Raw genomic sequence first — 15,754 nt, forward strand, 5'->3', positions numbered from 1 at the left:
TAATAATGTCATTTTGTCTTAAAAGAAGAGAATTAAAAAAAACAGCTTTAGTCCACCTGTGTTAAGAATATATAATAGATTCATAGCATACTTTATTTCCATATATATTGACAAAACATTGACGTTTCACTCCAATATTTTAGGAAAGTCTGTACAGTAATAAAAGTGACATCAAAAACATTTAATCAATTGTCTTCTTTTTCTTTACTTTTTTTAATTTAGGATATCAAATGTTTAATTACATATTATATATAAAATATCTTAACATCATTTCAGTCCCACATTGTTTTCCTAGCTTGTAAAATAACCAGCTAATACACTAAGAGGTTATGCAATTAGGCCAATAACATGGTTTAGTTTCCTCAATACAAATGCAATATTCCTTTTATTTCATTCATTTTTATTCTGTTCATCTACTCAAAAAAAAAAAAAAAAAAAACACAGAAAAATTAAAACCCAATCAAAATGGACCTGAGAACTTTTTCTTTTTTTTTTCTGAACAAACCAAATTATTTTTTCCGACTGAATAACAAGGCTATTTTTCATTCAACAAAATGCAAAGATATTCAGATACACTCTTAACTTTTAAGACATGCAACACAACAATCTTCAAATATTTAAAATAGAAATATTTTATGTTTTCCTCTTAGCATTCAGTAAACAGAGCCACAAGAATCAAATCTTTTTATAATCGGAAAAGTACTAGAAGTACAGTACATACATACGTTTTTGTATGGCATAATAAATTTGGTGCTTGCAATCAAAATGACAGGCTAAAAAGAGTCTAAAACTTTGGTTTCCACTGTATATCAATAGTTTAAAATAAGTTCAGCATACTTATTCACCCATGTGTGTACACATTCTTATAGTTTATAAAGTGCATAATTGGAATTTCATTCATAATATTTATTACAGTTATTTATATAACAGTATTAGCATAATTTATTTTTTCTTGTTTCACACCCAGTAACTATTTCATCTTTAAAATTTCTTCGTCGGGGTCGGTGTGAGGTGTTATTTACAAAATTTATACAAGTCCTGGAAACTCTTCCACTCCCACTGCATTGACTGGGCCGGGGTGGTGGGTGTGGCTTGCGGTGGGCGTGGGCGTGGCCTGTGGTGGGTGGAGTCATTAGAGTTCACATGTGACGCTGGCATCCTCTGAATGGTCACAGTTGTGGACGTTCCATGCTATGTGAGAGCACTGAGTGAGAGTAGCTTCTCTGCCTGTGCACTTCAGATTGTCCATCTGGATTGAGCCACGACCGGGACCAAAGTAGGCCATCACCTGGGCGGCTCTAGGCAGCCCGCAGCCCATCTGCCTGCATGCCACCTTCGCATCTGCAATATCCCAAGCATCATCGCACACGGTTCCCCATTCTCCTCTCAGGAATATCTCCACACGGCCCTCGCAGCGATTCAGGCCCCCTACGAGCCTGATGGTACCTTGAGAAGAGAAAAAGAAAGGGATAAGCTGTGTGCCTAAACAGTGAGTGAGACTAGAAATAATGTGTCTTAAATCATAGTATGCAGAAAACAGATGGTCAAAGATGATCAATTTGTTGTTTTGTAGAAGTGTGCATTCATGCGCGCCTTTTCAGTTATTATTTTCCACAATTATTTTAAACATTTTCTTACTTAATATTTTTGTCTTGTTTTCCTGTACAAATATCTAAACATTCTTAAATCAGTCTTGTTTTCTTTAAAACATCTATTAAAATTAAGCGAGTTTATGCTTGAGACAAGAAAAAATATCTGCCAGTGGGGTCAGAAAAATAAACTTAATTCAGAGGGAAGACAAGGTTATTTTTCTGACCTTATTCGCAGATATTTTTTCTTGAAAAGATCCATACCCATTATAACTAGTAATATTAAAGAGCAAAATCTATCAAATCTATCATATATTCATTACTTCGCAAAATTTAAATACAGATGATGAAACATATATTATGTAAAATATATATTATATGAATAATAATGTGAAAATAATAATAATAAGAAAGAATTTCTATATATATATATGTATATATATATATATATATATATATATATATACACGTATACACACATATGTATATATGGTTAGAAATAAAGTCTGTACATTAAAAAAGTGACATCAAAAGTATTTTCTCAACTGTTTTTTTTTTTTTTTTTTACTTTAGGTATAACAAATGTTAAATTTTTCCAGTACAATTATCTACACATCCTTAAATCAAGATAACATTTGAATGTATGAAATCTTGTTTTCTAAGAAACTGAACTAAATTAAGTGAGTCTATGCCTAAGACAAGAACAAACATTCTGTCGGTGGGGTATGAAAACTTGTTTTCCCTTTGAATTAAGCTGATTTTTGTATTTGGCAGATATTTGTTCTCATTAAAGGGATAGTTCACTCAAAAATGAAAACACCGAATGTTTCTGTAATGTCTTTTTGGACGTTAAGACTCGAGTGTGACCTTCAGTGTTCGTACCATCCGCTGGTGTTGCGGTTGTAGTTGTAATATGTTTCTCCGTCATCCATATGCCAAAGTCTCTTCTGACTACCACATGCTCCGTAGGCTCTGAAGGAAAGAAAACACAAAAGATTTATTTAGAAAACTTCTTTTGGTTAACTTTCATTTACTGTGACCGAACATGCTCTTTTATAAACACTAACTTGTGGTTCTCATTCATGATCTATGGAGGCGCGGTTGATACTTGTACTTTCATTCTTTAATCTCGTGTATATTTTAGTCTTTCCTCTTCTCTTAAATGCTCATCTATTAGACGCATGCATGCATATATTTATGCGTTAGTGGATGCACGTGGCCTGTGCGGAGGACGGCTTCCCCTGCGGTCTGTGCTGATGATGATTTGCTCCGACAGGCCTCTTTATTTTTCATGTAGTTGAAGCCGACTGGCGTACAGAGGATGCTTCTAAATGTGCTGCAAATGCTGATCTTGAATCAGATGTGTGTGTGTGTGTGTGTGTGTGTGTGTGTTTGTAATTGTGTGTAAAAGAGGAAGCATGCCAGAGGAAAAACTGCCCTGGAGACTTGACTTAGTTCAGCAGAACATTGTGTTGCAGTGAGGAGTGTTTGTGTGTGTGTGTGTGTGTGTGTGTGTGTATGTGTGTGTGTGTTCTTTCATAGTGAATAAATAGTGGTGTTGTGAATGACTGCGTGAATTTCATGAATGAAGGATTGACAGCACACACAAGTCTTATCTAGGTGTATATCTCATCAAACCAGTCATACACACACACACACACACACACATATATAAAATTTATATTAATTATATAATTATAAGTTTATACTGTAATATACTTCTACACTGTATATATTTAAATTATTTAAAGATTCTTAATGTTTTTTTTAAAGAAGTTTCTTCTGCTCATCAAGGCTGGATTTATTTGATCAAAAATGCAGGGAAAAAAACAGTAATAATTTTAAATATTATAACAATTTAAAATAAGTTTTCAATTTTAATATACTTTAAAATATAATTTATTCCTGTGATGCAAAGCTGAATTTTCAGCATCATTACTCCAGTCTTCAGTGTCACATGATCCTTCAGAAATCATTCTAATGCTGAATTATTATCAATGTTGAAAACATTGATTATTATCAATGTTGTTGCTTAATATTTTTTTTAAGCAACAGCAAGGATGTGTTAAATTGATTTTAAAAAATGATAGTAAAGACTTCTATTGTTAGAAAAGATTTCTATTTTGAATAAATGCTGTTCTTTTTAACTTTTGAACGGCAGTGTGTGTATATACAAAATATTTATACCTTATATTTTTATATTTACACTTTATATCATTCTGTATTTAACCTGTTAAACAAATAGTTGTACTACAGTATATTACCTAAATGTGAATTTTTTGCGGTGAAATGTGCCCCGAACATGTTTCTGTGAAATACAGCTATACATGTATGGATTTCAGTTTATTTTCATTTAAACTAATTTATATGAAATTCTTGGAATAATAGTTCCTCTACATATCAATGAGTTCATGTATATGAATAAGTATGCACATTTTATATGAATGTAAAATGCATGGCTTTTTTCAAAACTATTCATTTCGATGTGATCAAGACTATAATGTATGTCATATTTCTCTTACGCTCACAGATGACCCCAGCGTCTTCGTAATGGCCGCAGTTATGCTGTCCCCAGCCCAGATTGAAGCAGTCGGACAGCTTTTGCTCACTGCCACTGCAGTCGATGTTATCCAGCAGTATGGGACCGGAGCCGTAGCCGAAGTGAGCCAGAGGTTTGGCTGCGATAGCCGGCCCGCATCCCATCTGTCTGCAGACCACCTGAGCGTTGTTCATATCCCAGTCATCATCACAGACCGTTCCCCAGACGGTGAAGTAGAGGATTTCCACTCGGCCCTGACAGCTGTTGAGGCCATTCACCAAACGGATGCTCGGCTTCTCTGAAAGAGCCATGGATGAAGAGGGTTAGAGAGAGACAGCAGATAACTGAGAAAACATACACTGCTGTTCAAAAGTGTGGGGTCGGTAAGATTTTGAAAACATTTTTTGAAACGGTCTCTTCTGCTCTCCAAGGCTGCATTTGTTTGATCACAAATACAGTCATATTTTGAAAAATTATTATAATTTCAAATAGCTGTTTTCTGTGTGAATATATTGTAAAATGTCATTTATTCCTGTGATGAAATCATTACTCCAGTCTTCAGTGTCACATGATCCTTCAGAAATCATTCTAATATGCTGATTTGATGCTCAAGAAACATTTCTGATTATTATCAATGTTGAAAACAGTTGTGCTGCTTTTGTGGAAACCGTGATTCAGTTTATTTTTCAGGATTCTTTGATGAAAGTTCAAAAGAACATCTATCTATCCATCCATCCATCCATCCATCCAATCTCTCACTATATCATATATCTAATACATATTTATTTGTTTATTTATTTATTTTTAGATTAGATAGATAGATAGATAGATAGATGATACTGACATTGTCATTGGATGCTTTATGAGATGTTTGTCTTTGCTACCTTTCGTTGTTGAGGCTGTAGTGACCGTCACAGTTGCTGTTACAAGGCTTACTGCCGCTGGCGTTTCTGTCACTGAAGAAAACAGAGAAAAATGTGATGGAAAAAAGAAGAAATCAGACAAAATATTTGTGCTCAGTGATGTTTTAAAGGACGCCATCTGCTGGTGCTTTAAGGGGCTTATTATTCAGGACGGTCTTGTTAGCAGGCAGTGTGTGACAGATGGTCAGATGGCCAGGCACAGCAGTTAATAACAATGAATTGGCTATTAATTCAACCGTGCATTATTGAAAATAACAGGTGAAGTTACAGGCCCTACGTACAGTATAGGCAGTGTTTATACCTGCTGTGCTTTCAGGAACGATGAACTCTCTGCGTATAGTCTCTGTGTTGATAACCGGGACCACGGTGGAACTGGCACCTGAAATATGAGAGAGAGTTAGATCTGCAATCCAAGGAATACAGTATTATTGAATATTTGCATACAGTCAGGTCTGAAAGTCCTGAAAATAGCAGATCACACTTAAAATCAGTTGTTTTTTATGTAAAAATAAAGTTTTACATAAAAAAATCATGTACTAAATTAATAAATGTAAATGTAAACAACAACAACAACAACTACGTTTGTAACTTGAATGTGTGAGGCTTCCGTACACTTCCAGTCATTTTAGCTGTACAGCCAGTTATGCTGCTTGATATTGCAAACTGGTATTTATAATCATATTATTATTGTATTCATAAGCACTGGTGTTTAGCACAAGTATTTTTCCTGTAGTTATTTACCTATAGTGAGTGAAGAATCAGAAGTCTTGCACATTCACAGAAAATAGTTTACTTTGTGAAATAAGGAAGAGGAGAAAGAAGCCCACCTGAGCAGATGACACCGGCGTCCTCATGGTGGCCACAGTTGTGAACTCCCCAGCCGAGGCTGTAACAGGTGGCCAGGCTTCCCTCCTGTCCGTTACAATTCACGTTATCCAGCAAAATCCGTCCCGTGCCGTAGCCGAAGTAGGAATTTGAAGGTGCGCCGACAGCTTGTCCACAGCCGATTTCTTGACACACGACTGCGGCGTCCACCATGCTCCAATCATCATCGCACACCGTTCCCCAGCTGCCCTGATAGTAGATCTCCACCCGGCCCTGACAGCGGTCCCCTGTCCCTGCCAAACGTACGGCTCCATCTCCTACAGCACAGGATGGTCAGACATGGTTTTAGGAACAACTGTATATGTGACACTGGACCACAAAACCAGTCATAAGGGTCAATTTTTTCGAAACTGAGATTTATACATCATCTGAAAGCTGAATAAATAAGCTTTCCATTGATGTATGGATCTTTACTTAATGTTCTAATGATTTTTGGCATAAAAGAAAAATCAATAATTTTGACCCATACAATGTATTTTTGGCTATTGCTACAAATATACCGCAGCGACTTAAGGCTGCTTTTGTGCTCCAGGGTCACATATGAGAGTGGACAGCTCTTTCAAAGTAATTTTTAACATTTCTATTATATATAAATTTATAATATAGGCCTATATATATATAATAGAAATATATTAACTGTCACCCCCCATTTTTTTAAATAGGCATGAAAGTGCACTATCCAGACCTAAGGTTGGTCTCTTTTTAAAGAAGAAAAAAAGTAGATTATTAGATTTTTTAAAGAATTTTATATAGAATTAAATAGATTTTTTTCAAAAAAAATTAAGTATCAAAAAGTTATAGAAGTTTAAATGTACTGTAAATAAAATGCACTATATTAATTTGATTTATTATAAATATTTTACATAACAGGATTTACTCTAAAATTGGTTTAAAATTAAGGCCTTATGTCTAAATAAGTTATGTTCCAAATTTTAAGTTGATATGAAAAAAATTGAGGTTCCTGTGACATTTTATTTAAGGCGTTATACCACAAACAGCCACCGGGTGCCATCCAAACTCCATACATTTTTTTAAATGCATTATTCTGTCACAAATGTCTAGATATCTCTGTCAATATTACTTCTATTACCAAATATGGAATCCTGAGACTCAGACTTTTCCAATGATATGTTTTTTGTCAAGATTATAAAAAGGTTTGATTCTAAAAGAGCGTAATGCATTTTGTAATATGACACTTGACACTGCCCACTAAGGGGGAGGAGACCGCCAACAGATTTTAAAGTACCATTTCTATGGTAACGCAATATCCGATTTAAAAAAAGGATGAATCTTGGGCTTCTTGGCTTTCAAACGATATATAATTTATGATGATTACTAAAAGATTTGATAGAGAAAAAGGACAACAAAAAAAAGAGCGCCAAGCGTCCCACAGGTGGGACGGTGACAGCTAAGGGGTTAATTAATTAAATAATTAATTAATTTTTTTGACATTTTTTCATCACCAAATACCTCTGGAATATTTACTGCTGTTGCTTTCTAATGCAGGATAGATGTGTTGCTCTCAAAAATACATCATTTTGGAAAACAAAATAATGAGAAAAGTTGTATTCTTGTTTTGAAGTAAGAATTCATGCCTCAAAAAGTAAGATGAAATTCTGATGCAATGATGTAAATCATTGAGATCTTTATAACATTACAGCAGATACTTCCATAAAATGATTTATCAGTCGTCGCTCTATATCTCCAGCAAGATGTCTCAGTAAGATGAGATTGAAATGATCAGAACATATAATGCAGTGATTGAGAGCTGAAGAAATAAAGGCTCCTCAGAAGATGTGAGATGTTCTGGAGGCTTGTGAAGATCATTCCTCCGCTGAGGAACAGTGAAAGTAAAGCTTCTGGAAACAAACGCTCCTCAAAAGATCCTGAGGATCAGATTTAAGACTCTAAAACATGACTGATGGAGAATCAAGTAAAGCTGAGCTGCTTCAGTCCAGTAAGTGTTCATCTGGAAATATGACTACTGTACAGTTATTCTGACGTTTACTTTATGAAAATCAGTAAAGATTTGACAGCAAAAATCACGAGCTGAAGGTGGACGTTTGTACAATTATACATAAAGACCTTTTATTACTATCAATCAGACGACAGAAGGCATGGAGTAGATTGTGTGCAGCAGGTTTTTCAACAAAGTTTTGATAATTTAGAGATCTTAGAGATGCATAAAATCACTGTACTTTTATCTATTATGTAAGAATTTTTCCAGAAACATTATGAAATCATTGTGAAACACCTATTGTTTGTCCAACAGAAACCCTAGTCCACAATTATCTACACTTTGCTCCTAGAAATCATATAGATTGCTCCATAGAGGGTGTGGGCCAGATTATCGGTAATATTATTCTGCTGATCTTAACTTGGCATTGAATATGATGCAAACGGAGGGCTACGGTTTCAAGCAAACACACACTGATGTGCCTCGTATTGGTTTATTGAGCGACGCCACCACATGGACACAAAGCCAGTCTTGTATTGCCAGAGGAACAATACCTCAACGGTGATTCCATGCCATGAAAATGCCATTAAATTCCCCAAACAAATTCCCATAAGGCTTTGTTACTTTCTTTAGCTGTCATAATCTATGAACTAGATATGGGCGGCCGCCTCTCATGACTGAAAGAGGATATGAGAAACAAAGACAGGATGAACGTGATCCTTCAGAAGAAGTTTTGATGTGATCTTTACAGTAGTTCATCACTGCACTTTTCATTTGGGATAAATTAAAACTATAAGCAGGGTAATTATAGTTAACCAAATTTAAAACAAAACATAAAACCATATTAAAAAAAATAAAATTAAAACAAAAAATTATAAAATAAATTATAAAATAAAATAAACTTAATATACTAAAATAGCTGGAGCACAAAAAATAAAATAAAAATAATGAAATCTATATAGACATTAAAAAATAATAAAAATGCCCAAAACACAACAAAACTACTAGAACTTGAACTAAAATTAAAATGAAAAGAATATAAAAAATTAGAAGCTAAATCTCAGTGTTATTAATATAACACTAATTATAATGAGACACTGTGCAATGATTTTGATTCAAGATTTTTGTGTCACATATTAACAAATAGAGGCCCTAATATTTTGGGTCATTCACTATGCAGTACATCATGCATGTCTTAATATATTGAATAAAATATAAAAATGTATTCAAATTTAAATGTTATTATTATCATTAAATTTAGTTATTATTACATTTAATTATTATGATTTAATTATTAAATAAAAATTAAATTATTACAATTATAAAACACAAAATGTATTCAGTGTAATACATATAATAAATTAGTAAAATATTTAAATTCAAAGATGGAGATCATATTAGTTTAGTTTTAATCAATATCACAATAAAGTTAATATATAAGGGTGAAATTTAAATTCCACTAACAACCTATAAAGACATAAATTGCTTTCCTTTTTTTAATTTATTATCAAATGTCCTTAATATAACTCGCAAAATCCCAAAATACAAAATACAATTTCCTATGAATGACATCCTCCTCCTCCAGGAAGTGACATAATTTTGGAGGGAAATCAACAGTACAAGCAACATAAGTATCAGATGAATTCTGTGGTGTTTTGTGTCTCTGTAAAATATTCCATCTTGTTTAATCAAATTAGTTTGATGATACTAACATTTCATAATTTTAATGTTTATATTAGTGCTGTCAAACGATTAATCGTGATTAATCGCATCCAAAATAAAAGTTTTTGTTTACATAATATATGTATGTGTGTTATGTAATCCTCATGTAAAAGTTAAAAAAGGGCCAAATAAACTGTGCAACTTACTTAAAGCAGAGATCAGACTGGACGGTGTGGTGGGCTCCAGGCCTCGAGGTTCGATGACATTTTTGCCTGTGAGCAACGAACAATTAATGATCTCACATAAATTAATCTTAAAATTAATAATTACTTGAACCCATGCAAAGAAATCAGTTTTAAGCACTTGTCAAGTTGAAATGTCAAGTTGAAGTTTTAATGGCAAAAACTCACTCCACGTACCTTTACAGGTGACGGCCACGTCTTCATAGTGGTAGCAGTTATGGACGGCCCATCCCTGATTCCTACACTGACTCAGGTCCATCTCTCCTCCTTTACAGTCCACGTTGTCCAGCAGGATGGGACCGGAGCCCTGGCCGAACTTGGAGCTGCTCCCCACAGCCACGGCCACACCGCAGTCCAGCTGCCGGCACACCACGTTCGAGTCCACCATGTCCCAGTCGTCATCGCACACCGTCCCCCACGTCCCGTTATGAAGCACCTCCACACGGCCCTCGCACGGGTTCCTGCCGTTCACCAGACGCACTGGAGACCAAGAAGAGCAGGTCATTACTTTTAATATTACTGAGACACTATTATAGTTTTTATTAATAATTTTAATTAGCTTTTATTTTCATATTTTTCATTTCCATTTTAGTTAGTTTTACAAAAAAAAAATGTTTAAACAAATATATATATATTATTATTATTATTATTATTATTATTATTGTTGTTGTTGTTTTAGCTATTTTAGTGCATCAAGTTAAACTAAATGAAAATCATAAATGTTTAAATGTTAAGTTTAAGTTTGATCTTTTATTTCAGTTTCATTCAGTATTTTTGATGGTTTTAGTTTTAATTATCTATAATAACCCTGGTAATTACTAGAACATGCAGGGTACATGTATGTTTCAGTGTTATTTTGGTATAATTGATCAAATATTATAGTTCTTATAAATATTTTTAATTGGCTTTTATTTTTGCAATTTTCATTTTCATTTTAGTTAAAGTTTTAGATATTTATTTGTGTGGTTTTGTCATTTTTATTAGTTTTTAAACATGTCTCTATATTTTTTTAATTAATTTTTATTTAAGTTCTAGTTTTAGTTTTAGTAGTTTTACTACATCCAGTTAAACTAAATGAAAGCATGTTTTCTTGGCAGCTATCTAAAATTGTATTATATATCTATTATCTTATTTATATATCTATTTTTTTATATTTATATATTTTATAGATTGATTCAGTAATTTGTTGTTTTGCGCATGTATGTTTCAGTGTAATTTTAGTATAATTGAAATACTATTATAGTTTTTATTAATATGTTGAATTAGTTTTTATTTATATTTAGTTAGTAGTATACATTTTAGTATAAATTAGTATACATTTTATTTATATTTATATTTTCTGTTTGCATGTTAATTTTAAAGTTTTAATAATTTTATTGTGTTTTTGCTATTTTTGTTTATAAAAAAAAACATGTCTGTATAATTTTGATTATAGTTTTTATTTTTATTTAGCACATCAGAGTATGGTACATAAAAAGTAACAGGTTTTAAATATTTTTAATTGGCTTTTATTTTTGCAATTTTCATTTTCATTTTAGTTAAAGTTTTAGATATTTATTTGTGTGGTTTTGTCATTTTTATTAGTTTTTAAACATGTCTCTATATTTTTTTAATTAATTTTTATTTAAGTTCTAGTTTTAGTTTTAGTAGTTTTACTACATCCAGTTAAACTAAATGAAAGCATGTTTTCTTGGCAGCTATCTAAAATTGTATTATATATCTATTATCTTATTTATATATCTATTTTTTTATATTTATATATTTTATAGATTGATTCAGTAATTTGTTGTTTTGCTCATGTATGTTTCAGTGTAATTTTAGTATAATTGAAATACTATTATAGTTTTTATTAATATGTTGAATTAGTTTTTATTTATATTTAGTTAGTAGTATACATTTTAGTATAAATTAGTATACATTTTATTTATATTTATATTTTCTGTTTGCATGTTAATTTTAAAGTTTTAATAATTTTATTGTGTTTTTGCTATTTTTGTTTATAAAAAAAAAAACATGTCTGTATAATTTTGATTATAGTTTTTATTTTTATTTAGCACATCAGAGTATGGTACATAAAAAGTAACAGGTTTTAGTTTAAGTTAACTATTATAACTCTCTAGTATGTTTTTGAGCTGTGCCTTTAGAAAACTCATGATTTTTTTTTAACTTCAGGAAATTATTTTGCAGCTTAACTCAGTAATACGATTAATAGAATGTCTTTATTTTTGCATGTATTTTATTCTCTTTGAACTGTGTCAGTACCATGGTACTGAATGGTGAATTTATACATGTACCACGGTAAATACATGGTGCTCCAATTTACTTTAAAGAATTCAAAAAAGGAATAAAAATAAATTGCATAGTTCAATATATTTATATAATATTTATATTTACATGATATTTCAAAGAATATCCTGATATTGCTATTATACATCCATAAAATGGTATTACCATGGTATAATATCCAAACAAGACATGTTGCATGTTCAAAAAAAAGTTAATTATGTCTGAAGAAAAGTCTTTTATGACTTTTTGGTCCTGCTCTAGCGCATATGACAACTGCTGGTTTCTGAATAACACAAGTTGAAATGCAGAGCTGCACGGTTCAAATATAATGACATAATGAAGCCTGTAAGAATGTCTCTAATCCCCTTCAACTTAACGCACAATAATAAGTCTAAATATGACATATGACTCCAAAAAGAGAGCGAGAGCGAGGACATGGCATAGCGGTGGAGAAGGGATTGTGTAAACTGAGCGAGTCTTTTTTCTTGTGCCTCAGAGGCAATTATGATCCTTTCCTGCCGCGATCCCGTGATCCTGCCAATGGGCGACGGCAAACTTATCTTTTCCTAAAAGGGTGTGTTCTCATACAAAGACATAAGAAAGGGTGAGAAAGTGAATCGCTAAGACGCTCACCTTGAGACCGTGTTGTCACTGGGGCATTTGTGTTGGTGGCTGTGAGAAAAAAAAAAACAGGAGAGAAAGTCAGAGAGAGAGCAAACAACGATTGTGGTCAAATTATTTGTTGAAAGGAGGTTCTTGGCCCTCCATAGCTGCAGCCCTCTATATCTACTACATCTATTTTCCTGTAATTTTAGACTGGTGAAACAGGAAGACTGTGAATTCAGCTCAGGCTGTGATACAGACGGACTCACTGCTGAACAGATGTATGGCACAATATTACACACCTCTCGTAATGCAACATCAGATAGTGAGATGTGTGCTGTGAATCTGATCAGATTCAGCAAATTCAGACAGTGGATATCGAATCTCAAATATAATGAAAATATTAGCAGTAATTCTACTTGTTACCAGTCTAGACCTCTGAGACACATTAATGAGTCACTTATTTTAGATATGTTTTAGAAATATTATGTATAGAAATAGTGCACAATCTATAAAAAAATTCTTAGTTTCTTAGTTTTTCGTAGTTTCATTGTGTACTATGTTTTATTTTTTTGTGATTTTTATATATATATATATATATACAGTGGGTACGGAAAGTATTCAGACCCCCTTAAATTTTTCACAAAATGATATATATAGATATTTATTTATTTATTTATTAAGATTTATACTGTATGCTACCATTCAAAGTTTAGGATCAGTAAGATTTATTATTATTATTATTATTATTTGAAAGAAATTAATACTTTCAATCAGCAAGGACACATTCAATTGATCAAAGGTGACAGTGTTACATTGTTAGGATTTTTTAAATTTTGTTATTTTAAATTTTAATAATGTTAGATAATATTTTCTACTGTATTTTTGATCAAAAAAATAAGTGTAGTCTTGGTGAGCATTAGAGTATTCCTTCAAAAACATTTTAAAAAATCTTACCGAACCCAAAACTTTTGAGAAATGAATAATAAATAAAAATAAATGAATGAGACATGTATTTGAGTTTCTCTGTGACTGTATGGTCAACTCCAGTGCTTCTTTCATTAAAGTCTATGTACTCTTATATATTTCATATATTTATAAAGCAACATTTTATGGCATGTTTTGCTAGACCTGTTGCCTAGCTGACTTTGTTTGTGTTTGTTCAGAACATTGTGGTGTTTTTCACAAAGCGCTGACCTTCCCTCCTCAGGCACACTTTCACCGGGTCTGTTTGTCCTGTGTTTTGTAGCAGTATTGAGACAGCTAATGCTAGTGCCTATACAAGCTTTTGTATCAAACTGTGAATCAATGGTGCTCGATTTCAGCGCCTGACAAAGACAGCAGAAAATAAGCTTTTTTCCCCCCAACACATCCCATTTAGGTCAATTCACAGCCTTCTCCTCCTTCTTATTAATGTGTATGTCGCTGAAATGTTAGTCGCTCTAATTATAGCGCTTCAGATGTGTGGGTTAATACACACATACGCTTAGTATTTGTATAAAAAATGCAGTTGGAAAAAACTGGGTGTAGAAACAATTTTAGTTGGAAATTGCTAGTAAATTTCATGATTAATTACAAGAAGAACACATTTAAACATTACATTCTGAAGTAGAAAAAATTAAGCGTTAGCGGTAGTTCTGGCAGGTCACGTGAGTCAAGCTTGCATCAGCTGATTCTCATTTTTTTCTTGTAAAATATCCGTCAACAGTCTTGTTTTATTTACAACTTAGAGAAATCTCTCTTGGTGTTTTTTTTTTTTTTTTAACATGCATTTATTCACTATGGAAGCCTATTTCTGAGGAATAAAAAATAAAAAAAAGGTAATTGCGACTTTTTATCTCACAATTCTGAGTGTATATCTCACAATTCAGCCTCAGAAACAATTCAGAAGCAAAGTCTGAATTGTAATTGAAATACAAAGCTGCGATAATTTATTATTTTTTTTTTAATGTTTTTATTCAGTGGCGGAAACATACGTTTTTACATTGTACATTTTCAAAATTGCTTGCCGCCACAATGTAGCAAGTTATTTAGAATGTTTCTTCATGGTTGCTATGATGTTCTGAGTTGTTTTTAGAATGTTGTTATGTGGTTGCTATGGTGTTTTGTGTGGTTTCTAGGACATTGTTAATGAAAGGTCACAGGAAATGCAAAGGTTTAGTTTAAAATGATACTTACTGGAAACTGATCTTTGTTGGAGTTTGATATCTTCTGCACAGAGAAAAGATCAACACAATTATAAACATCATCATCAAGTAACTTAAATATGACACACACTGTACACACATTATCGCACATCTTTGTTGGCGTTTGCGTCACTGGCGATCATTTGTAAGATTCATTGAAAGTTACTGATCTGCTGGGAGTTCGGTTGAGTCGTCTACAGTAGAGGAAACCACCCATAATGCTCTGACACACACACACACACACACACACACACACACGCCTCTTCTCAGATGTCCATGTCCTCGTTAAGTCTTTAGTTCAGCTGTCTTTTCACAGGTTTGCGATGAACAGGGTATTTCCTGCTGTAGGCTTTACATCCTGAAAAATTGCTCTTATTATTTTGTTCCACCAGGATCTATTAAGCCTGGAGGCTGTTGGCTTTGATTTCAATTATTGTTCCTTTAAAGCAGATATTTCAAGACTGTGATTTAATACTTTATGGTTAAAACTTAAGCTTGGTAGCTGAAAGGTTGCTGGTTCAATTCCCACAAGGAGCCTTGACCATTGAGCCCTCTAAATGGTCTGTATTTGTAATTTGATTTTTAGATTTTGTTTCTAGGTTGTTCATTGTGGTTTGGTCCACTCTTTACTCTAAAGGATTTATGGGATATATATATATATATATATATACACTCTAAAAAATGCTGGGTCAAACCCAATTTTGGGTCAAATATGGACTAACCCAATTGTTGGATTAAAATTGTAATTTGAAAACTTTTTGAAAAATTTAACCCAACAGTTGGGTTAATCCATATTAGACCCAAAGTTGAGTTGAAACAACCTAGCTTTTTTTTTTTTTTTTTTTTTTTTTTTAATTTTTTTTTAGGGGGGGTTTTTTTTTT

The 15,754-nt window shown here is 32.7% G+C and overlaps 1 protein-coding gene across 1 annotated transcript in view; it reads right to left on the reverse strand.

Annotated features, from left to right (window-relative positions):
• Positions 1-764: 764 nt before the first annotated feature.
• LOC107734354 (scavenger receptor cysteine-rich domain-containing group B protein-like) overlaps positions 765-15,754 on the reverse strand; it is a 17,534-nt gene continuing 2,544 nt past the window's right edge. The window contains exons 2-11 of the mRNA XM_016546289.1: positions 14,865-14,897; positions 12,717-12,755; positions 9,975-10,277; positions 9,762-9,827; positions 5,879-6,193; positions 5,353-5,430; positions 5,013-5,084; positions 4,112-4,426; positions 2,472-2,561; positions 765-1,446 (exon numbers count right to left, since the gene is read on the reverse strand). Coding sequence (XP_016401775.1) covers positions 1,133-1,446; positions 2,472-2,561; positions 4,112-4,426; positions 5,013-5,084; positions 5,353-5,430; positions 5,879-6,193; positions 9,762-9,827; positions 9,975-10,277; positions 12,717-12,755; positions 14,865-14,897 — 1,625 coding nt within the window. The 3' untranslated portion in view covers positions 765-1,132. The remainder of the gene's footprint in view (positions 1,447-2,471; positions 2,562-4,111; positions 4,427-5,012; positions 5,085-5,352; positions 5,431-5,878; positions 6,194-9,761; positions 9,828-9,974; positions 10,278-12,716; positions 12,756-14,864; positions 14,898-15,754) is intronic.

Source organism: Sinocyclocheilus rhinocerous, unplaced genomic scaffold (assembly GCF_001515625.1).
Source record: "Sinocyclocheilus rhinocerous isolate Xijiao unplaced genomic scaffold, SAMN03320098_v1.1 scaffold370, whole genome shotgun sequence".
Taxonomy (NCBI): Eukaryota; Metazoa; Chordata; class Actinopteri; order Cypriniformes; family Cyprinidae; genus Sinocyclocheilus; species Sinocyclocheilus rhinocerous.